This window comes from Opisthorchis viverrini (assembly GCF_000715545.1).
Source record: "Opisthorchis viverrini unplaced genomic scaffold opera_v5_112, whole genome shotgun sequence".
NCBI lineage: Eukaryota > Metazoa > Platyhelminthes > Trematoda > Opisthorchiida > Opisthorchiidae > Opisthorchis > Opisthorchis viverrini.
Window position 1 is genome coordinate 1190287 of NW_008751770.1, and position 25464 is coordinate 1215750.

Below are 25464 nucleotides of genomic sequence, written 5' to 3' on the forward strand. Positions count from 1 at the left end.
TATTTCCCCAGAAACTTGTCAAAATAAGTTAATTTCATATGGATCGGAAAAGTGTTTTCCATAATGCACGTACTGTTTAGTTCATCATTGGGAACAATTTCATCTAATTGCTTTGCGTTAAGCTGATATCCGTAGTCTACACTTATGGCCACCAAGAGTTTTAAAATCAACACATTTTTATAATCATGAGTGTATGCCACGTGTCGTCTTAGAACAGGCGAAGAGGCTTCTCAAAAATAATTGTCGTTCTACTAGTGCGCCTCAGATCTAGCTTCATACATATCCACTCACCGATTGTTAGACACCTTTCTTGGATGGAACAAAGCTTGGTACAAGACTTTGAGGGCAATACTGGGGTAAGTGATGGTTTCCAGTGATTATTTTCCATTAGCTGTTCTTAATAGTTTAAAAATCAACCAAGTCACCACAGTTTGACGGAGTGTAACGTTGGTTTTTCCCACAACATCTTCCCTAAGTAGAACGGCACACACGGAACACGTTCCCTACAGAAGAGTACTTTCCCGGTTTGAAAACTGCTACCCTATAGGTAAATTGTTTCAGACGGTTCCTCAGCAAAGCAAAATAAAATCTTGCTTCATGTGTTTGTATGGGATGATTTTGGTCTATGCACAATGCATTTGAAAATAAATGAAATTCTGACGATAAAAGGGTGATCACGCTGGGTAGCCAAACCTCCATGGCCGACTACTTTTATAATGTAAAACGTTTCCATTTCCTAATATCTTCACATAACATACGTTGGTTGCCTATATCAAGCTTTTGTTGAGATGCTGTCATTACTACTTTAAATTATAAGAAATTACACTGTTTGTATATGGATAAAACTCCTTGTATGCAGTGCAGATAGTTCAGCGAAAAACTGAAACTGCTTGTAATACAAAAACACGAAAACTCTCTTTTGTGAATCTCAGTGTCCGTGGGAACAAAAAACATTAAGAATGATTTATCAGTCCAATGATGAATGAAAGTGATACCAGATTACTAATTATCTACCAGTCTTTGCATGCATACATTTTATCCGGATAAATCGTCTGTCATTGTCTCCTTGGGTGGGAAGAAATGCATACGCGCCCATATGGCTTCCTCAACAACGCCACCGTAATAAACAGTGACAGCGCACTTAAACCTAGGTAATTATATTTCAAGTGCATTAAATTTTGGTGATGTAGCACAGATTAAGTTGAGCCCATTAAACAGTCCAGACGACGGGCTGCAGAATATTGGCGATAGTTATTCGGTGTAAGTAAATCTCACGTACATCCATTTTGCAAACTTTTTTGTCTAGATTAATGACGAGGTCAGTGCTGTTTTCTACATAACAAAAGAGTAATTTTTTGTTTAAAATTACTTTTTAGAGACTTTCCAAAGAGTCATGTGTGAAAATGGTGTGGGGTTGATTCAAAGCTAACTAATATTATCTCTACATATATAATTCAGATTTCGCACGATGCCTACACCCAGTATAACAGTCAACCCGGAAGAAGAGGATTATCCTCCTCCAAAGAACCGTCCGAAGCCTCTTGTTTCACTTCCGGCGTTAAGTATACAGACTGACGACGCGGATGAAACAAGTGACAGCGATGAAGATGTCATGACAGCTGAGGAAGAGGCGGCCGCTAGGCGTTACCTCTCCGGGGGTGGACAGACGGAACAACGTCGGTAAGTTTGGCACAACTGATGCGAAAGCGGTAAAATTGATTTCCATCTTGGTAAACTACATCCGGCGCCTTCAGAAAAAAGGCAACTCCGCCACTTGAAAATAGTCCTACAAAACACGAGGTTCTTAAGTAATAGCACAACCTTGTTCTACCCTTGCTAATTTGTTTGATTATAGTGAACGCTGACACAAGCACTTAGCCAGACTGCTTATAGCTACTAAACAACCACTACTATCGAAGGGTTCCCTAGCTAACTCAACCGTTTCAGTAGTGGCTTTTGATGGTAAGCTGGCTTCTGATATCTATGACCTGCACTAAACGCCGCCCCTGGTAAAATTTAGTACGAATTTATTCAAGAAAAGCTGCCAAACAATTAAAAGTTTGTGGTTTATTTTTATCTTATATATTGATCATGTACTTGCAATGGTCAAATTTATACTTGCCCATTTACGACTAGGGCTTTTGTGGATACTGAGTTATAAGCAGAAGTTCGGAAAGTTAGACCGACAACGCACGATTTAAGCGAAAATTCAAAGCCTGCAACCAGAATCTGGTAGGCTTAACTGAACCACTGCTCCAATCTAAACCGAAAAATACAAGTGTTCTACAGATACACAGGGTTCCTGTATGCTACTTTAGTGTTCACATATCTACCAACGTTTGAAGTTTGTCCACGCAGCTGGCAATAATTCGCATGAATCCATAAATTTCAAGAAAACATAGAATAAGAATAACTGCTCCACACTTTATATTACGCATCTTTTTGTCTTCTCAAATGTGTTGTACGTCCGAACATATGAAAGTTAGCCAAATATGTATAGTCTAAAAAAGATTATAGGGGACTCAGTTGCTTTTGCTGGACATGGACTTTAAAGTTATGACTAATAAACAAGTTAACCGGTCAAATATCTTGATGTTCTAATATAAAAAATGAATGGTCTGGAACGGATGAGTTGTTTTTTGGGCTGAAAGTAACTTAAAGCTCAACTTTCAACGCCATTTCAAAATTTTGCCTAAGAAGTGTTTTCCACACTAAATAAAATACCTTACTTATGTCACTAGCAGTGACTAAAAAGATGGCAAGAATCTAAATCTTTTGTAAACTACAGTTGAAAGAAAAATTTATAATTTATTGAGGACGTTTATCTCCAAAGTCACGTAATCAGATATATTCACTTTCCCATCCAAATTTGATCTCTCTCGTTCTCAGAATGTCTTCTTTGGATGTGTACTTGGCTCAGCCACAAAAGGTAAGCTGTAATATGGTTTTTTAAAGATAGCGAAATTCAACCGATCTTTCAGTTTAGTATAGTCAGTTAAAAATTTGACGTACGGACTACTGAATTCAGATATGCCTGTAATTTTTAGTGTAAATTATTCAATACGTAAAACGTCCTCATATCGATAAGAAAATGTCCTACGGAGGACGAGTTAAAACTCAAGAATGAATGAATTTTAGGTGTAAATGGTTACTAATTATTTTGAATTAAGTATAACTCATTTCGCAGGTTGCTCACAGTCTCGTGCACATGGGTGCAGTGATTCAAAACACATCTTTCTATTCAGAAACATTTGACGTGTCTCGTTTGATACCATGTTCTGTCGTGTATATCGTGCCCGAATCCCTGAGTTATTTCAAAAATGTACGGATGTCTTTAGATAAACATTTGTCGACAGTATGCCTCCCTTGTAAAAGAATTCTTGGATCCACCATAGCTAAACCGGAAGGCGTGAAATACTTGAGTAGCCGTATCCACCTGCTGTGTATGACACTCCAATGTGATTCTGCGTTTCCTTCTTACACTTCCATGATGCAACAAGGTATGCATATATAAAGTGATATATGAAGGCTTCTCACAATTCACTTTTACAGTTTGATGAATAAATGCGTTCTCATGCTCTCTGCCACTGAGTAAAGCAAATCCTGACACCAAGTTGATCCATAGGTGCAATAAAAGCAATGATAAAGTTTCGTCCATAAGTGATGTCACGGTCGTTGTCGTGTGAGGCTGAGTCTTACTATCAACCAGCGAGAGTCTTATAGGCGGATAGAAGCGCCTTACATATTTGTAGACTCCGAATAAGAGAAAGAATAGTAATGGCCTCGTTTTTGTACGGAACAAATTTCAACCGCTTCCATTAAACAGGCCTCTAGCGCTGTATTGCAGGTCCAATGGCCCATACAATCACATGGGCATCCACCACCCTTGTAAGGCAATTTATCGGTCAGACAGTCAGCCAAGTCTTGGTCTCTTCATATGCGCCGATTCTAATACACGTTGTATGTATTCACTGATGCAACAGGCGATATGGAAAATGGATACAATGCTTAAAGCGCAGACCCGCATTACCTCTTTGAGACGGCATGCAGGAGAGTTTCGTTCGGCTATTTCAAAAATTTTCGGTGATCTACAGAAAGTTATGTCACACGAACTTGTAGATGAGGCGGTCATTGGTCTGTTCACCGAGGTTCGCAGACGTTTTGTTCCTTATCGTGGAGATATCAACAGATATGATCGCCAACCACCCAGTGATAGTTTTGCTTATCAAGTTAATAAACGGCCACCTGATCTACAACCAGTCAGCGCATCTAAACTACCAATACACCGATATAATGACTATCTAACACAATGAGATGATGACGCATGACTCCTCACTTGAATTTCTTTTGTGTTTAAATTCTGCAAACTAAACTTCTACTCATTAATTTACGATCGCCATAGAGAGCAAGTAGCCTTCTCACCTATATTCTGGTTCGAAACTTTTACATTACTTTCGTAAAGATCCATTCTCGTTAAATCACTACCCCGAATATTATGCAGTAGAAAAAGAATAATCTTGTAAAATATGATGGTTATCAATTTTTATATGGAAAGTATGCTGTCTTTCCTTTTGCTCAATCTGTTTTCTTCATTTAGTCGTTCATGTATTCGTGCAGAGAAGCATATAGAATGACAGGCAAATTGAAGTTTTGCCTAGAAATAAATTTTGCTATGCTAAGCTTTCTAAACGGCCCTCTTGCGTGTGATCGCAAAAACATAAAATGTATGTATGCAATTTATTTTCAGGTTGCAGAATCCATGATAATCAACAGAAGACGCAGCATGCGGGAAGAGGAAGAAGCTGTGAGTGCGATCCATGCAACTTCTGTGGTAACATTATTCTATCAATCACCATAACTATCTAGGAGCCCAGAACATATCTAAAATAAAATAGGTCTTGTAAAGCAGGTCGCAACTGATATCCCATAGCCTCTGAACCAATCCGGTAACCACGTCGATGCTAATTGTATTACTGATGTTGCATTTTCAATAACTAGACTTCACGATTTTGAGGAGTTGAAATTAGACTTCATAAACACGACTTTTGGTAATCCAAATAATCTGCAGAAGCACTCGATTTTTCCTGATTCATTCTTTAATGGGAAAAGTGGCCTAAGCTGAAAGAGTTTGTGGATTGAAGGAGCACAGAGTTATTAGCGGGCAAATACGATTTTAAATATCTACGAAGTTCCAACCGAGTAACCTTATTTGGTCGGCAAGCGAAGCATTGAACACAAAATCATCGGTTATTCCTACTTAAATGACATGAGGTAAACCGCTGAGGACTGAATGTTCCTAAAGAATTAACAATTGACAACATCTCCAAATATACCCTATACTGTAATCTCACAATGGAGAATGACACGTTTATCTTAATTTTATTGCCTCATCAGTTAAACTACAGACGTCTGAAACAATATCATAACCATATTCACATCCAGCAAGATGACGTCACGGCACCTATGTTTGACCGGAATGGAACTACCCTTAGCTTATAAGAACCTCGCACAGGACTAAGATTAACTAAAAAAACAATAAATGGGTTTTCATCCGCCGCAAGTTTACTGTTCACAACTAGTGACAGTTCACATTTACAAGCCTGCAGTGATGTTATTTATCCTTTGGTAACAGGAAATGTACAGCGAATAAAAATGGATCCGCAAATGAAAATTACTAGAGCTGGAATAGTACTCACGAGTAAACAAAGCCTTGCTAAGTTTTCAACTCACTGACGGTGAATTTTTCAGCTAACAAAATACCACAGGTTCAGTCAAGGTATAGAGGATTCCTAGCGCATTCAGTATAACATTGTTTGTCACCTCTAACAGCGGACACAACAATCGCAGAGACTATGAACGGTTGCAGTGCTGACCTGTATACAAGTCCCCATGTCAAAACTCCTGGGGATCCCTGGAACAAAATCTCATGGAGAAAATTGCCTTACAGATCTTTGTAAGCGTACACTTGATGAGAATATCAATATGGCACCTATCTATAAGGAATATGTGTGATGCAGGCACATCAGTTGTCAATTTGTTTTCTAATCACTTTGTAACCGCAGCCACGGAATTTCCACTGTGATGAAACTATAGCGAATTTTTCAACCGCCCTAAGAGCAGCATTCGTTCGGTCGGGAACCGAATATGCAACTACTGATGTTAAAAATGCCGTCTGAATATTTCAAACGACAAATGAACGACTGTACTTCTCCCTACTTTAGTGGAGGATCACTGTGGCCCAGCTACGTTCGTGCTCCACAGGTTGTTGGAAGAATCCTTTTAAGTACCGTATTTGGCCCGTCTTGTCAGTGAGTTAGTCATTCCCACCGAAATAATCTTGGCCGTCGTCGACATCCGCTTTACTGTCCGCTTCATTTTAAAGATATTCTGTAATAAAGCTGAACCATAGCGTGTAGAGTAAGATGAAGTCTCGTGTATACCTCAGCGCAAGATTTATAGGCACCGAGCAAGTGGAATAAAACAACCCCGCTGCTGAACTGCTCACAGAGGTTTTTCGCGTCCTGACTATGCACTATTGACATGCGTCCACCGGTTAACTGTTCGCAGCGCTATTTTCTAATATACAGGACGTGCAACGGTAATCACCTCTCATGTCACGTAGCCTGACACCACCGATTTTGTCCATACTATGCCGATTAGTGCCCCAAACTAATTAACAGTATGAAAGTATATTTAGCTGTGGAATGCGTAAAGGTGAGATGACAGGCTTCGACAGGAGCGTGTGCCAACTGCAGTCTGTTACGTCACACATCCGCTGGACTGTCTGATATTGTCAAAATCCGCACAGTCTTGAAATAAAAGTACGGCCAGATTTTGTTTGCTCGACCGGGCCGTGCAGACTTTTGGCGGGAGTATCTGGTTCACCATTCTGAGGCTGACACAAAGGCGAGGTATGTGATTTTTTGGGAATAATGTTACTGAAGAACCTGATGGGGAGCGATGCACTGATACATGTGCATACACAAGGCTTAAATAGAAGAGGCGATCTAGACTGAGGATTTTTTCGAGGTAATGTACACATCAGGATAGGGCTGAACAAAAATACTTTTATTGTGACTTTTGAAGGGCTTCAAGAAAACGTTCGATGGGCCTCAGAGTTGAACAAAGCAAGAAGTGCAATGAAAGCTCCTCACAGATCCCGCAAGCGGAAATCTACTGACTGTTTGTTAACCAACACAGTCAATTACATTTATGATGCAGTTCGCTTGATGAGTCCAAATTACTAGATGGGCAGGTGATACCAAAAAACTGATACCTGAAAAGATGTTTCATAATACATGATATGATTTATATTGCCAGTGCGCTTGATGTTCGGCAATAATAATCTAGGATGGCAAAATATTCCAGGCCTAAACTGATCTGTTGACGCCGTTCTCGACTGAATTAACGTAGTATTCTAACACTACAAGGGTTTTAAACGAAAATGGGCCTCATTCGGTGAGTTAAGTGGAAAAATTGAGGGATGCATCCACTTTTGTAACGTGTCTTACCACTAAGGTGGAGGAGAAAGCAGGTTTTTGCACCACGGCTTAGTTTTTAATTTGCAGCCATGTTCCCTCACAAAAGCCGCCCCTAGAATCACCTGCCTGAAGCTCTATAAAAACCGCTGCCCCCTGGTCAAGCCAAATGTTTTGCTGGGGACCCTGATAGTCTCTCTGTTTGGTGCATTGGGAGAATTTCAGCCCATAAACAACCTGAGATATTCAGATGGATGTCTGTACATGTCACAATGACCATTAACTTGTGACGTCACCTAGACCGCATTTTTCGCTGTAGACGGAGGGGAGGATAAGCGAACTCACCTGACTACTGACGTCCGTTTTCTTCGGTACCATCTTCTAACTACTCTCTCATCCCACATGTCAATCACTTTCAACGATCCTGACAATCAGGCACCAGGAAAAGCCTACCAGCAGCAGACCGCCGCCACATCCATAAATCTGGCATCCGTTTTTGTTCGCTTCACAAACTCTGGTCCTCCAATGCCTTGTTCTCCTGAATACTCCAGAAACTCTATCGATTGACGTCTACTGCACCTCTAAAGCTTAAATACAAAGTCAGATTACAGCTGTAGAGCTTATGGTATTTGGTCCACTCATACGTTTTAGAGCTTCAGATGGTGATGCAGTTGCTGTAGCATGTTGGGCCAGTGTGAGCTAAGGCTTCGCTACAAACCAGGATAATTACAAACCGCAGACTGTGCTCTACGACCTTCGTTTTCTAGGAGAATTCGCACTGATTGAAATACTGAAGGCTATTTGTTTGTCGCGTTTATTTACGCGCCAACTAACTGTAGTTAAGCTTCATCGAACGGCCTTTTGTGCAGCATATAGTTTTCATATTGGTGGCTTATTTTACTGCACAGATAGGGTGCTCCAGTTCATTAGGGACATCCCTTGGTTCATACGCGAGCAAACCGCAGTGGTAATGGTTACTGTCTTGCGCAGGTTCGTAGCACTTACCACTTGTACCCTGGTAAAGATGATTCTGCAGACAATGGATGCAGCTGCGCTATGTCCCCAGCATAGAGGCAGCCAACCGATCGGGAACATGTTTTCCCACTATTTGTTACCCTAAAAGGAAACTGAGTTTGTAACACACGTGTCCATTGGCATATTCCGTTTCTGATGTCATTATAAGATTTCCGTCATCCCGTTTGTCAGCCCGTGGTGCTCGCTGGAATATTCACAAAAATTGCCTTTCCCTGGCTACCTGTTATGTTTAGTCAGTTCACGCGAGACGTTCATGGACACTCTCTGTTGTCCGTTTGCTTGGGAGTGTCAGTGCACCTCTCCGCCAGATCCCTTTTGTCCGACGGATTTCTATCTAGTGAAGAAACTTCGGCCCTTCCGCCTGAAGCTTCACATACACTGGACTGACTTCATTCTGGAGTATCCGAGTTTCCTTACAGCTGTATGAAAAACATCTGCGCAGTTAGACAGAAAAAAACAAGGTTAATCAAAACGCCCGGATATTCGGAACTCACGATAAGCAATACTTATCGACATTTTAGCTCTTTCATGGTATGAAATGAGTCGATGTGATTATCAATGCAAATCGGCTCATGGTTGTCAAAATGTGAAAGTCTAAATTGCGTAAGTGGAACTAAGCGCCGGAAGAAAGAATCAGGAGTACTGTGGTTATTCGGCGATGATGCCCCGGATTTCTTGAAAAATTATCCATGCATGTGGGTATGTGAGATACAGAAGGTTGAGTTCGTGGATTTTTATTTGAACTTCTTTAAGGAAGCTGGCAAACAACACGCATTGTGTACTGCGTGCACTGCCCTGAGGCAAGGCCAACATATAAGATGAACCAGTCTATTAAATGAAATGACAGAAGGTTAAGTTTACAATGCACTGGAAATAGTGATGGATGTGAAGTCAGCGCATCCAATTTCGCGGTGTCAGAGGGATAACTGGGACGTCTAATGCAGCTTACTGCCAGGCTTACGGCTAGATAACAAGATGTTCCAGACCAGATTCATTGTGAGGAGTAAACTGGACTGCACTTCCTTAGTCATTCGTACTACCTGACAAGGAAGAACCGCAGTAAGCCCGGTGGAATGCTTTACTCCGACATTGACGGGTCGGCTATGATGTTGCAAAGCTTTACAATCCATCTGTCATTGACCTTATTTGATTACTTAATGGTAAACTTGTGAAGGTATCTTTATGGGTCAGTTACACTCTGTCTTACGGAACATGCCGATTGAGTGAGAGCTCATCAGGCTTAAACGGCACCGGCTCTGCCAATTCTCCGCTAAGCTCATAGAAAGGATTTCCCTCCATCCAAAAAGCGAACAGAGTTTTGCCTTATTCCTTGTGACCAAGCGCTAGTACCACACACAAATATTCGTTTTACCTCGTTGTTTTTGAAAGATATGTGTTGGCTATCTGAGTTACACATGGGCAGTGTGTTGTTCATCCGAATCGAAGTTGTTTCGAGTTCCGCAGCAAACTGTTGTGAGTGACGGTCATATATTTTGCAAGATAAAGATATCACCCAAAAAATAAATCAGCTTGAAGAGTGACAGCTGAATTGACGTGGTGTGTTTACTCAAGAACAAAATGCCTTCCAAAAGAGAAATTTAACGGCTTATGGCGAAATTTTCTGAACTCCGGCTACTCGAACCGTAGTTGTCTCTAAGGTCTCCTTTAGTATGTCATTAAATGCCAACCCATGTAATGCCATGCGGCTGGTAGTGTCTCGAAAATGTTCACATCCTTTGCAAGTTTCTTCGTGCTCCATAGAAGCCCAAAGCCTAGCACTTTTTTCTTCTTTTTTGTAAAATTTTACGCAAACTTGGCGCACAGATACAAAACTGTTTTGTTGTTTTTTTTTCAAAATTATTCCTTAAACGTACGACTGCTGATAAAAATAGACGGTTTGGGTCGCTGACTGCTGCTTTCGTAAATTCCTCAAGAATATCACTTCAATAAAAATATGTTATCAGATCCAAATAAATTTGGAAAACTTGAAAGGTTTTCAATGTCCAATCTGATCCTTTCTACTACCATCATGTAACATAAATCTTCCTTAAATAAAATCAAAAGTAATATTAATCAGGTTGTGGATTGACCCATAACTGGTTCTGAAATGTGTCGCCAACCTAAGTGTAGGTATGGTATTGTGAAAAAGCGGACCTCCACATGTAGTCGAACTGTAACGGGCTTCAAACTGACAACATTCAAGCACAATGTTGACCAAGTAAACTGACAAAATCCCTGACTTATGCAAAAACTAATGACTCAGGGCTTTTAATGATAAAAGCCGTCTACAATGACTTCAACAATAACGTCTTTCTAATTGAAAGTCCACCTTTTAGCGGCTGATACAATAGTTTCATGCACATGCAACATTTTCCACAGGTCACAATTGCAAGACGGATTATAATGCTCAATCTCCCGGTTGGAGTTCAAGCCCTATAAAAATTGGCCATGGGTCACTGACCAGCAATTCGTTTGTTTATTTTTAGAAGAAACCTCACTACATTATCTGACGCATGAACCCTCCAGTAACTTAACAATACAGTGAAAAAGAACGAATTCGCTCAGCTGGAGAAAGTCTGTTTTCCAAAGCTGTTTTCTGGGACGAAATGCAACTTTTCTAAATAAAACAGCCAATTTTTTCTAGTTATTTTTTGGAGATGAGGAAATAAAATCCTATTACGTGATAGACCAATGCCTCCAGAATGAAATTTTTAGGAGAATAAGGGTTGAGATTTCCAGAAAGATGACAGTTAACTAAATGAACATGCTTTTACTTTTGCCAGTGGCTGACATTCACTTCACCTCTGCTAAAAAATTATTGATCCAAATGTGTTCATGTGGTGGGCTCACAGATGCTATAATATCACTGGGTGAAATATAACACTAATCTGCCAATTCTTCCATTTACCGTATTGCACATTTTGTTGTCCCCCAATGCGTTTTGATAACACTGTTGCTTAGAAACGTTTTTATTTTTCGCTTAACAGGTTGCACGAATACAATCTGGTGAACTTGAGCGACAAGTGAGTTCAGCAGTGCACTAATAATGATATGCAGTATAAAGTAGTGTGTGCACAGTTTAGCTGAGTTTACCAATTTCACGCGGCATATTCGTTTATATTTAACATCTTGTTTTACTCTTACTTCTGAAAGGAAGAAGAAGCTCGCCAGGCAAAACTTCAAAGGGAAAGGGAGGAAGTAAGTCGCTCTCCATACCTGTTGCCCGATTATCGCTTGCTATGGGAAAAATGGGATAAAACTGCCGTTATATTGAGATTCTGCCACAGAAATCTCACACAACAGGAAGAAAAAATCAGTCCACGTTCTAAAGCATACCATGTCGGTCATTAAATATTGTTCTGAACATACGCTTGATACCGTAAGAATGCCTTGAAAGTAGCGTAAATCATAATGGACCTTTATGAATTTTTACCGGAGGAATGACATTTGAAAAATCACTGTTCCTAGTGGAAAAACATTGAATGAGGCTAGAAACCATTTGTTTTTCTGACACATTCAACGCTAACAACAAACACCTACAATTGTATGATGATGGAAGTTCACGTTTGCACACAAGAGTGTCAGGCGTTTTTTCTGTTGCTGGATAAAAAGGGCGGCTATTTTGGTTTGGACATAACTCGGTGCCTGACGACAGTCCAAATGGAATAATTTTGACACTACTACCACAAACGCCCAGTCCATATCGAACGAAAGGGTGAGGATTTTGAATGCATTTTTAGTATGCATATTCTCCTTCATTTTTTATAAAATCCACTGATTGCCAACCTATCTGTTCATATTAATAAAAGGTCGCGAAACAGTGCGAACCTTTGCCAAAAGGACAGTCTCTAGGATTGACTCGATCAATAATTTCTGACTCAGCGAAAGGAACTTTTTATTTTACCTTCCTAGAAAATCTACTGCTAACTTTGATGGTGGTTTCATCATCTATTTGGTATGGCTTCAAGTTCTGACATCTTTCTCAGTGATGCTGTGCAATACAAGGGCTAAATCTAAGCTACTACTGAAGCTAATCAAAAATCCACTGCTAGCATACCCTACTCTGTTACATAAACAATTGACCAGCCGTCATTTTTATAAAACGAATAATAATCGCTTATCTGTGGAACCCTTTTGGTGCTTTGCTGCTTGAATGACGCATGATGGCTGAGATGCTGTCAGGTACCCAAGCTCATATAGGAGTAAGCAAGACACAGGAGTTGGTTCGTACCACCAACCTAACGAGCATTAGATCTGCGTCATAACCACAAAGTTCACTTCGGTTCAGGTAGCCACTTTATACTTTACCAACTAGATTAATTTTCTTTACTCATAGGAAATAGGAACCAATGTTTCCTCCATGTTTCTTCTTTCATTTCAGCCCATTAAAAGTGCTAGCCTGAAAGTCTGACTAATTGTTACCAGGCAATCAATATTCTTAACTTTCCTTTCTGCTCATTGGATACTTGATAATCTGGACTTAGATGTGATAATTATTAACTTGTAGTGCGGTGAGAAGCTTCTCTTCGTAAATGATATACACCAATTGAGTATACGGGATCGGTCACGCATCGCTGTTGGCTCACAGTCCCATGTGTCCAGCATAACCTCAGATGGTGGTCATCCACAGCCACCCATATGAAGAATATGAATTATCGTGATCTCTTGTCCCAACTTACACGAACTACTTGCTGATCACACTTGAACACTAAACGGTGACTTAACCGCTGTTGTCTTAATGGCATTTAGAGTGTGCACTTCAAAATGGGTTGTGACGCGCATTCCACTGAATATCTGTCTGTGTTCCAAACTAAACCTCTCGTAACTACAAAGGAACCGTAAACTGCACTAGGAATTTTACATGGCTCAGGGTGCCCTTGTGCACACCAAAGCCTCCGATTATCAATGGCATAATCATCTTTGCCGCAGTGTTGACTCTTTTTAAAGCGGTTGAGAGCTCATGCAGTATGTTATTGTCTTGGTGGTAGCTTTTGGTATAAAAGTCTACGTGTTTTTCTGCTCAGCTAAATGAGTTAGATTTGTTTGGATTCTGATTACCATGTATACCTTAAAAAGAACTACGGATATCAGTTTTTGGAGGCTTAATTAATTATAGTCTTCTTGTCATGTACGACATTTCTCACCAATCGGTGCACATGAGCAATTCAAATGTATTTTGAGACCTGTAGATCTGACCGCTCCACATACCTTACACCAAAGAAAACGTTTCAGGTGACCTACGACATACATAAAACCGTGTATATTTACGAACTGCAGCCAAAAATATGGAACAGGAGTCAGGGTGGGTGGGTTGGAATAGGCAAAAATTATCCATTGAAAAAATATTCTGAAACTTAAGTCATCCTTGCAGCTTCAGCAAAAAAAGCAGGCTTAATGGACTCTTGATAGCCACACCATCAGCTGATTTACTTGGTTTGCCTTACATAGAAAACCCCACATTTTTTTGCGACGTAAAAACAGCCCCAACTTAGTCAACAGTGCTTTAGAACACTACTATGACCATGAATAAAATATTCTACGTAATACTTAGGATGTAGTACAAGTTTTCGGTCAACAGTCCTGACTTCGTTTTTAGTGATAAATGCGACAACCATTGATAGAAAATTGAGACAAATTGAATATGAAACGACAGAAAATTAACAACAGAGGCGAACTTGTCAGTGTCTTACGAGGTAGGAACTAATAACAGCCAGGGCGCTTTTGGATTTTTCCACAATCGACTTCCGGAATGCGGTTTCACACTTTCTGTTCGCTCCAACGGCGTTCAATTAGACACCATTTAGCCTGTCTATTTTTACTCCTGTCGAACACACTAAATTGTTTTAAATTTATGTGAACCAGCTGTACAAAAATTTACTGGAAGAAGGGTAAGGAACTTTTCAAGAACTGTTACTGTCCAACAGATAGCTGGCAAAGTTCACAGGCATCCAAATAACACTAAAGCCAGTATAACTAATGCAATAGATCTCACTGGAAGGAAGTGACATTTTAACGATGACCACCCAGGGGTATAAGTCTGGGAAGAAGCTTTTCAGGTGAGCCAACCTCATATATTCAGTAATTATTGTCTTTGACATCACTGTCTCACATGTTGTGGCTGCGACACAAACCATAGCTCGTATGGAAATTCCAAACACTTTTTGCCGTATTATTGAGGGCAAGCTTTTACTGTTCAGCATGAATAAAGCGCATCCTAAAACCAAACATAGTAGTCGAAAGGAACATCTGAGCCGGAGGTCAATAACTTGGCTGTAAGGCATCACTCATTATTCTGTTTTGTAATTTCGATTCTGACATATTTTGGCTGAGTGAAGATTTGGTATTCTGGCAGGATTATTTCATTACCGTGATCGTAAAAATGATTTTTATCCTACCATATTTTCAAGTGAATAGGTGTGACGTTTATTATAATAAGCGGCGCACTCAGGTTTCCACGAAAGGTGATGGTGAGCGAAGTGTTATTATCTCAACAGGTTAGTGTTCCCACTGCAGCTTTTAGACAACAAAGTTATATTAGTGGCCGAAATATGCATATATTGATTAAATGAGAAATTTACTTCATCAAAGTTTTCTAAATACATGAGCTCCCTGCGACTGAACTGACAGCTACCAGATGTGCAGCCAAAAGACTCACTAGAGCCAACAATTTTACGTGTTTTCTGCGATAAACATGACTGCTGTGAATTGTGGGTATCGAGCCACCTTCGAGTTGTATAGGAAGACATCATCTAGCGTGCTGTTTTGGCTCCAGAAATTCATCATGCAGTTTTTTGTTGGAGCCGGAAGAAGCACATGACGTGGAGGTTGTACTGATGAGGAACTTATTTTGTCAAGTATGCATACAAAAGCTATATGGTCAGGTAGACATACGAACTTCTTAAATTTGATCGTCGAAGCATACTAACGCGACCTTGCAAAAGACAGGAACCATCCAGGTTAAAAGACATTTTCAGAAGACAGTCTCGAAACTCTAGTTCCTTCAGCTACCGATCAACAGTGCCTATTTCGAGAACATTCACAGACATTTTGGGATACCTGCTTGAAACTTGCTTTGAGGTCGTAATTAGGCACACAACACAATGAATATTAAGAGGCGCTGCGGGCTCGGCATGAATCGTTGACTTACAGTGGCAGCCACAGTGACCCACTTCAAATGCGCCATATTCCTCCGCATAAACCAGAAATCTGCCGTTCCAAGATTCATCAGTCGAAATTCATCTATTTGATACCGAGTGCATGCAAGCTATGTGATGCACACAAGGAAACTGAGTATGAAACCTTCTGGATAAGGACGTGGACCGGAAAATCTTCACCAGCTAGTAACGACTCAACAAGTTGGCAACAACCACGTAATCATCTTGGTAGTGTCCTTCACTGCGTTTATAATAAGCCGTCGAATCAAAATCCGTTGGTAGCGGTGGTAACCAGTGTTGTTAAGCCAACCATACAGTTTTTGAAAAATATAGATTTCCGAATTTTTCGCCCAGCTTTTCTCTAACAAAATCGGCTCGGATAAAACTTAGCCATTTCGTAGCTCCCAATAACCAACAACCATGAATGATGTCAGCTCCAGGCATCCGGAGCTCATATGTTGCTTTTGTCATCACTAATTTTTGTCGTTTTACTCCAGGTTCAACGTGCACGAGAGGCCAAACGTGAGGTAAGTTAAAAATTTGGCCCAATATTTTCGATTCCAAATCGTGTTTCACTGAGTGTGTTGATGGTTAATAAGAACCACCACCATCTTCCGGATTTTCCCTTCTCACAGTCTGGGAGTGGATGACATCAGGCTTTGCAGCATGATGCATCAAAGGATAACTTTTACACTTTTACATTTCTTGGTCCGTTTTCTCGGAATGTATTTGAAATCTTCAAAAGTACTCAAGAATTGCAACGTCTCAACAGCCTCGACTTCATTGCGTGCCTTAAATTCTTAGTGAAAAGCACTATTTGGTGTGACCTGATCAGAATGCTTTAATCGACGGAAAAATGATATGATAACAGTTTTTTCACACTAGCAAACGGACATGGTAAGTTCTAGCGAAAAATAAGTTTGCTGGATATAGATTAGGTAATTAGTCGTGGTAGATATTAAGGATGAAAACTACGGTCCAGAATCCCATAATTTTCGCGTAATGCGGTTGCATCTCTTCGTCTTCTGACAACAAAGCAGCTTACTCTGGAGCACTCGGAATGGAAAGGCAATTTTATGATTGCATGGTGTTTAGGCAACTGCGCTTTGTGCTTCCATTTATACAATCGGGATAATGAAATGTCGCCCATTCCTTGAGAATTCCATCACTTTGAGTGTCAGAAATACCTTTCAAAGACAGTCCACCGGAAGACGAAATGTTTTCGGATTCAACAAATTAGCGTTTGTACTAATAGTCGATTCAATGGATATAATATCGAGGTGTCTATGGCTAGGATTTAGGAAAGTTACCGTTATTTTGAGGATTTTATTGCTGATGCGTTCCTTCTGTAGACAATATGCCCACAAAGCCAACGTCCGTGATTATCGGGACAGAACAAACAGCTCAAATACAGAGAATTATGGGTAGTCGCACATAGTTCGGTATGTAAACACAAACAAGGCCAAAACTATGAACTAAAAAGACGGCTCCAGGTTCCGCTGCTCATGAGACTATTCCAACTCAAAATACGCCAGCCCAAATAAGTGCAAATCTAAATCAGTGTTTCTCTAAAGTGTTATATTCTGCTCGAAATTTCAAGGCAAATTACGCAGAGAAACGTTTCTCGCTTCATCAAATCGCTTATACCCTCAAATAGTTTGGCGCGTAGCTGAACCCACTCAGCTACCAGAGTAACCACTTGTGTAGTAGCTATTTAGTTGTCACTGAGCTTTTTTAACCATCGTTATCTTCAGAAATTTTTCTACTTACTTTACAGCACAAGCAAAATGCCGATAGTCAAAGTCTCAGTCCAAGCCCGAGACGAATGACTTATCGAAAAGTTGGCCTTGGTGGCCTAAGCAAGGAAAGGCGGAAGAAACTAAAGGTTAGTTGGTCAATGTTTCAGCGTCAAAACCATCGTGTAGTGGTATTAATTTGCGCGTTCTCAAATGATGCTAAAGGAAGCTTCCAGAACTAAGCTTGTTACTGGACTGGTGGCTCGAGGCAAAAACAGTTTTTACACAAGCGTACTAGTAACAAATGATACATCCAGAAGTGTTTGAAATAATGCATATGTGCATACCAGGTTTATTTACTGCCTGTCAGTTACTCTTGTTTAGTTGGATAAGGGTTCCCTGGTAATCGTAATCTTTATAGAAAAAGGTACAAGCGCGATTGACATTTACTGAACCAGTTTTGGTGCGTTCTATTTCGGTTGTGTTGCGTGCAAAGTTAGCATTGCACGATCCTTAGGTACAAGGCGCTTTGTATCAAGCAGTGTTGCGGGATATACGCAGATTGGACGTGGTAGGGTCGCTCCATTTATCCCCGCACTTACGGATTAAACTCTACTGGTGCATACCTTTTGTTGCACTCACCAGCCACACATTCATAGATATGGTTGGTCAAAAAAGGTATTCGCAAATTTAGACCCAAACTGTATTCATGTTTACTACAAGGTGACCTTTGTAGACTGCATGTGTGAGCCTCGAAACAAAGGTGCGGATGAATTATTAGGCATTAGGCGTTCATTTATGCTTGAGAGATGCTTATCTTTTGATTCTACCTCTGAAGTAAAGTCCACCGTACTTGTGAAACTGCGGGTTGATTGATTACTTTACGTTGTCGAGACCGATCTTGCGTGTACGTTTTGGCGTATGACGGTCTATCTTGTGTTAATTTTGCTACTCATCCAAGGTTTTTTAAGCGTCTGAAGATGCAAGGTATGTCAGTGAAGTATATCAGATTGGGGTAGCCTGTTAAGCTTAAGTACACAGATGCAAAATTAGGATTCTGACATCAAAATGTTACCTTCCTTAAGAGGCTTAACCATTGGTTATGCTGAATCATGCCTTTACAGGTGTGATTAACCCTCTTTGAAAAACGATTTTTTTCGCACCAGTTAAACGACGTTGACATAACTTGCGGTCTTCCCAACCAATATGGAACTCGTAGTACTTGATGAATTTCTATCCATCTCATAGGTGCAACGAAATCGTGACACGCATTGTAAACATTGCTTCTCTAATACAGTGCTTAATAACATATATTGTGGAATTCCAAAGCCTAGTTTTACTGGGATTTTATGTTCAGACAAGATATCTGTTAAATGCACACTATAAAAAACGACTTGGTAGATAAATAACATTCAACACAGTGTACACGATCAGTCAACCGCCATTGTGTTTCATATTCGTCAGCCTATGCAGGACTATGCTGACGAAATCTGTAACCGGCAGGGAAAATCCACAGTAGATTTTCCTCCTCAATCTCTTGAAATGAAAAGATTTTAAGGTTTGGAGAGTATCGTTTCATGGAATAAATTTTTGTTTTTCTACAAGTCAGAGTGGCGGTTCTAAGAGCGCTTAGACCAAGGCTGATATATAAATCCAGTCGAAGTTGTATGACACTTAAACTATATCGTGTTTCATATGCGATTCTTATGGAGGGTTCTTGGGATGCCCCATGTAAATTACTTTTTACCATGTTTGAAGGAGTTCTGCTACCCTTCGGCTACCAGCATAGGTTGACGGCTTGCAGGTTATAAGGCCAGAAAATCTCTTTGTCTAAAGCAAACATAGTTTACTGTGCCGGTGTAAACTTGGAAGCTCCTAATGCGTTTGAAAAAACAACATTTCGCTTTGTCTACATAGGAAAGCGTTAACACGGATTCACCTCTGGTATCGCGTTTTCAGTATCTAGGAACAAGCCAGTTAACAGTGGACTTGACGATACACTGGAAACTCGGTGATTGCAGAACATATCCTCCACCGTCACTAGATATTACAGCAATAAAACATAAAATTCAACGACCCAATGGCTATTTTTAGATTCTTATCGGCATCAATTAGCGCTGTTAATAATCGTCTACACATCCTGGGAAACGCTGTAATCCTCTGGGTTAGCAGTCCAAGAAATGATGGATGCGTAAAGCATAAATCTTCCTGGATTCGCAGTCTTCATGGTGCGACTATGAATGAAATGGTGGAATCGTATCGAAAGAATATGAACTAATCCCCACAGAATGTGGTACAATATGGCTTGCACGAGCAGCCTTGTTACTGAACACATTACTTGTAGGACTGAGAAGATTCTTTGATGGCGTGTTTGGCAGAGTAAACGGCAACTAAGCGATAACGAAGAGCTCCTGTCGACACGAAAAAAGCCACTGTGATTTACTTCTGGGTGAAATCTTCCCGGATGTTACGATAGTGGATTTACACTCTTCCTTCCGTGCACAAATCTAGGCGACATAACTGGAATTTTGTCCAACAACAAACAGCTTGGCACATTCCAATGATAACTACGTTTCAGATACTACTGACTCCTTTCTCAGCGAACGTTTTGTAGGATCATACCCCCGTAAATCATAAAGTGATCTCAAATTTACAATCAAGGCAGAGTAGAAGCAGTATAAACAAATCTATCATAAACAATTTCTAAGTTTGGACAAGTACATCAGGGGTAAGACGTGACTGTCATTTCAAGGCACATTTACAAAAAACACAGTCAGTAGGCATAAGATGACAGCCAAAAATACCTGAGCAATTCACGTGAATGGCCTTATTGTCATGATAGCTGACGGATTGGAAAGCGATCATTTCTCCTTCACACAAATTGATGGGAAAAACGCTTATTTCGAAGAATAACTGGCTAGTTTTGCAACGGTGTATTTTTTGTAATAAAGCATTAAGCTAACAAAGGTCGACACTCCTGCTTATCAATAGAAATCAGGGCCAGTTCCGCTCGACATATTCGTTAAATCAGATGGCTTTTCGCACAGAAATTTGAATAACTGTATACTGATGGGCCCATCCGAATTCTCAAAGCACCTACACTTTTTTGGTGTGATTCAAGCAGAACAGACTCAAGGCTCGTGAGGAACCTATCAAAGATCTGAAGGAGCCAGTCTGAACTAAGATAGAAGTGATGATTATGAACTAGCCCGCTTACAAAAAAGGAGCTTTGCCTGAAGGTTAGCTAAATAGGAAATGCGGCACTTGTTTAGTGTTGGAAGTTGGATTGCTCTAGAGAGAGAGAGCCCCTACTTAGTCTTCAAACCTGCAGTACTCAGGCCGATTTTCTTTTTTATTACATTTTTCCTTCACCAAATGTGCGCTTTCCTGTAAAGATTGGTTCGACCACTGTACCGTACCGCTTCACATAGCTTTCGCCCTAAGACCGTTTGATTGGAAATGAATAAGCTACTGACTGTGTCTATGACCTCGGTGTAAACGTGAGGGAATAACATCGGCCTATCAACCCTGAAACACCTACTGAGTATTGCCACCTTGCAAGATCACGGACATGACGGAGAACACAGACAATGTGTTGTTAAATGCAGCACTGCCGCATTAGATAAGGCTTTTATTGAGTGCTCGCGGGAAAAGGCTACCTACGAATATCTTTACATTATAAATATGAGGCTATTTGTCCGCATATATATATATATATATATATATATGTACTGTCCTTATGATATACCTCGCTGCAAAACGAAAGTATTTTCCACCCCAAAGATAGTCAGAATTGGGATTCAATTGCATATGTAAGTGGTATTATAAATTTCATTCATTAAAGTACTTTTTTACTGCGGTTCGTATTCTACTTCAGTTGCATATCCACATATTTCATAAACATTTGACAAGGGGTCATTTTAATGGCTGCAATTGTCAACATAACTAAAAACGATTGTAGTCAAAATCAATTCGTTCGACTGTTACTTCTTAAAATCGCTAAATATGTATAGAGTTTTATTACGTTTATATGGCTCTGCGTTTTCGCGCTTTAAATGACGCGATTCATGTTAGGATGCGTGTAAGTCAGTACACAACTGCCGACGCTATCTATGTTACAGGATATCATTATGAGGAAGGCCAAAGAAGAGATGCAAGCTGAGCGAATGAAGGAGATGCGTGCCCGAGAAGAGTATCTCAAATCTGTCGTTCCATCGGTCAATATTGATGGGCTTGATGAGAGTAAGCAATTGGTATATCACACATGGCATATTTTTGTTAAACTATCTAGGAACCATTGATCTTCCGGAAATGCCAGGAGACTCGCCAATCATGACTGGACGGTACAGCAGGAACTGACCCAGCATCCCAACAGTGAACTCGGATTAACAAACTTGTCAATAGTTCTCCAACTTCGTGGTTAGTTCAACAGGCGGTAAGCACAGCAAAACCGAAGCTGATAACCCGCTTACTGATAGCTTGGAAATACTGCAACAGTAGAGGAGAAAATGTTTTTTCACCCGTGAGATTCATAAAGTAAACTGAAACCGTACTTGAAGGACAGCAATGCTTGACAACATACTAGCCTATCTAAGTAAAAAAAAGCCGCTCCAAACAAAGTCTGGAGCAACAAATAAGGCCCTCTAATGAGGTCGCACACAAGGTAAAACATCGTTGCCTTTACCAATTCAGAAGATGGGAAGGCAACTTCATGATGCACACAGGCCGCCTTATGATTCAGTTGGCACGATATTCGAGATATCGCAGTACATTTTCATAAAGGGAACTATCCACAAGTTTTCTGAAAACTCTTCGATAGCCCACGACCGGTTTCGCCCTTCTTGGGGCTCATCAGGTAGGTGCAGTCCCCGAGTTTCCGTCAAACTTATGTTCTTCTTGAACCCAAATTGGACTGTTTTCGGGAAATACACTCATTTGCAAATCAATATGATTTTCATGGGAGACTCAATTGAATCTCTCGTTCATGATGTTTATGAGGCGGCCTGTGTGCAGCACATTCAGTTGGAGGATATAATAAACGGGATATTGAATTGAGTCTCCCGTGAAAACCAAATTGATTTGCAAATGAGTGTATAGTAAGTAATTAATTCACTCTAGAGTTTACAAAAAACTGGATGAGTTAAATAATGATGAACTGAAAACGCTGTCACCACAATACATCATCCTCCAAGACTGCATCTGGGCAGCTCAGTACTGCGGTTCATCCATAGGCGTTGCATTTCCCTACCCACATCTGTCATGTGAGCTTTCTTCAAACTTATAACGCTGAACGACTTGTGAACTTGAATTACGGGCTTTGAAGCGTGCCCTAATGTGTCCATCATCAACTTCGACCGACTGCCATCCCAGCTAATGTGCAATTTACGGTCGTGCAGCCCATCTGTACGTTTCCACACAAGGTCATACTGCGACTTGAAATCAACCTGATATCCAATGAAAATGGCACTTTGTCAGGTTTCACTGCTTGTAAAATGCATAACAATTCATTCTGTATGCAGCTTTACAAGCCCCTAACGAAAATGTCTAGTGAATGTTGCGTCTAAGTAGTAGTGGAAGCTCGATGGCAATAAATCTTTGGATTTGATGGTATCCATGAATGATCTTCAAAACAAGACGTTCCGGGTGATTATTTTTTTATTTCGGCGCTTTAATTGCATCAATGCAATACGTCAACGAACCTGGTCAATATATATAAAGGTCCATTTCCAGTTACATATGAGAAACCAAAAGATCAGTGAGTACGATTTTTAGGCTTATCAACAAAGGTTCGTGGCTTTTTCTTGACGCCTGTTGGATCTTTTTATGACATGACTTCCAGTTCGCAGCTCTAGTAAGAAGCCACAAACTATGGTGGGTTAGGCAATTGAAGCGTATGATAAACACACTGCTATGCTTCACTCAGCGCAATCTAGCATTAAAAACTGTCGCAATAAGGTCGCTGAAGGCATTGTATGGCGCAATAGTTTAAATCAGAACACCTAGTTTCATGTTTGAATTTTCATGGAACTCACTTATATGTTAAGGTAAAACGAACGGATGATTTCTCTTAATTTTTGTGGATAGTGAAAAAGTGTCTTGTTTATGAAAACCTACTGCAGCATGCCGTGGTTTAGGTGGACATCTACTCATGAATTTTTGCCTTTTTTTCACACATACGGTAGGAAGTTCGTATTCTTCAACCCGCTTTGAACATACTAAAATATTTATGAATTTTTTCTTTAAAACCACGCGTCTACAGGTTAGTAGGAAGACAAGTTTGAATCCGGAAGGTTAACATACTCGTCAACGATGTTTTCAAACAGACCATTACGAGAAACATAAACGGGGTTAGTACCTGTTGCTCAATGTAGTTGACAAAACAGGGCAGGACTACTTGAAGTAAAGCTTGTGTCAACATTCCATCTAGTAGAACTAGAGCCATATGAAACAAGAGGAACAGTTTAGAGCGGAATAATTACTGCAGGCTTACAACGGCAAAACTAAGGCTCTTATTGAAAAAGATCCGTCGCTAGGTTTTGCCAAATTCTCTCCTCTTCCTAATCATTCCAAATCACTTACTATTGATGAACACGCTTATTTTTGAAATGGTGCAAAAAAAATATATTGAACATGGATAAATTATCATCGATGAGTTCTTTTGGGATGCATGCATGTATTGTGGTCAAGTCGTTTCTCTCACCTACTCAAGATAAAAGCGGGACATTTCGAATCATGTTAGAAAGACCTTTGAGCATCTCTGCTATTAAACAGTGAAGGACTAACGACCAATAGAAATTAGACTGCACCTGATCTTTTCCACATTACTGCTTGCAACGAAAACAAGACTTACTTTTCCCGAACTATACATTTTTAGAACAATTACGTGAACTTTTGGGTTCATGGCACTTGCAGGCCAAAGGGCTGGAGGAGCAAAGGATCGAACTAACTGAACGTATCAAAAAACAAGATGAAGAGGTAAGGTTGACCCTAATATGCCACTTTGACTCTCAGCTAGCCTGAAGTTTCTTCCTATCCTGATGCATTTCTCTATCTGTTTATCTTCTGCCCTTAAGAAAAAGTTGCAACGGGAAAACATGGTCTTAACTGCCACATAAACTTTATGTAATACTTAACCTATTTTTACTCCATTTTTTTCTATTTTTAGATTCAAGAGCTAACTATGAAATTGCTTGACACAAAAGGAAAATAGTAAGTTTTTTGGAAACATTGGGAGAATTCTATATCTTGGTAAATCGGTACCGGTTTTTCAACCAATTCGATGACTCCAATAGACCAAACACTGACAGGAGAATTAGCCAATACACACGGACTCGTTCGACTGTATTCTATCTAACTTACGAACAAAAGCTGAACAGTATCAGAATGTACGCCTACTTGACTAACTGTGATTGTAATGAAGATCTATGGTTCGCTATTCATACTCTCGGAATTGTTTAGTTTCCCGTTTATTTAGACACAGCCTTTTCCGGATTTGGACAAAAAAGCTCCTCATAAGACATTCTAAAACATGCTGAATGACCTCTACAGGACCCTTTACAATCGGATGGCTAGCTATTCACTATATTTATGCTTTGCAGTTTTAATAACTGTATATCTTGAGAAGAGAAAGGAAAATTGTTCTAACAATTGGTATGTGGTGGTCTTTGAATGTCCTTGATATTGTTTATTCCAGGTAATCAGTGGTGATGCAAGTTAGAAAAATGTACCATTTGGTCAAACATGATGTAATGCTTTCCTATACTCCCTGACGTCACTAGTCGACTCATGGAAGGCGTACTATAAAGCATTGCAATGGCAAGATCTGCGTTAATTGCATGCAGATCAACAACTTGTGAACGAATGTCAGTTAATCACACCACCTGAATAAAAAGAACCAGAGTTTTTGCAGTAGGATGGTAGACGTTCAAAATACAACTTTAGATCTGATTTCCCAGGGGTAGTTACTTCCTGGGGTGGCATCTCTTAACGCAGGCCGATTCTGGACCGGTCCCTGTTGCACCTATCTTGGACGCACTTCCTCTTGTTGGTCCTACTTACTAT

The 25464-nt window shown here is 40.2% G+C and overlaps 1 protein-coding gene across 1 annotated transcript in view; it reads left to right on the forward strand.

Annotated features, from left to right (window-relative positions):
• Nucleotides 1-25464, forward strand: part of T265_05827 (hypothetical protein) — a gene marked incomplete at both ends in the record, with an annotated part of 44126 nt that overhangs the window by 16351 nt on the left and 2311 nt on the right. The window contains 10 exons of the mRNA XM_009170934.1: nt 1459-1680; nt 2890-2929; nt 4748-4804; nt 11501-11536; nt 11667-11711; nt 16165-16194; nt 17445-17552; nt 21525-21645; nt 24278-24378; nt 24569-24612. Coding sequence (XP_009169198.1) covers nt 1469-1680; nt 2890-2929; nt 4748-4804; nt 11501-11536; nt 11667-11711; nt 16165-16194; nt 17445-17552; nt 21525-21645; nt 24278-24378; nt 24569-24612 — 794 coding nt within the window. The remainder of the gene's footprint in view (nt 1-1458; nt 1681-2889; nt 2930-4747; nt 4805-11500; nt 11537-11666; nt 11712-16164; nt 16195-17444; nt 17553-21524; nt 21646-24277; nt 24379-24568; nt 24613-25464) is intronic.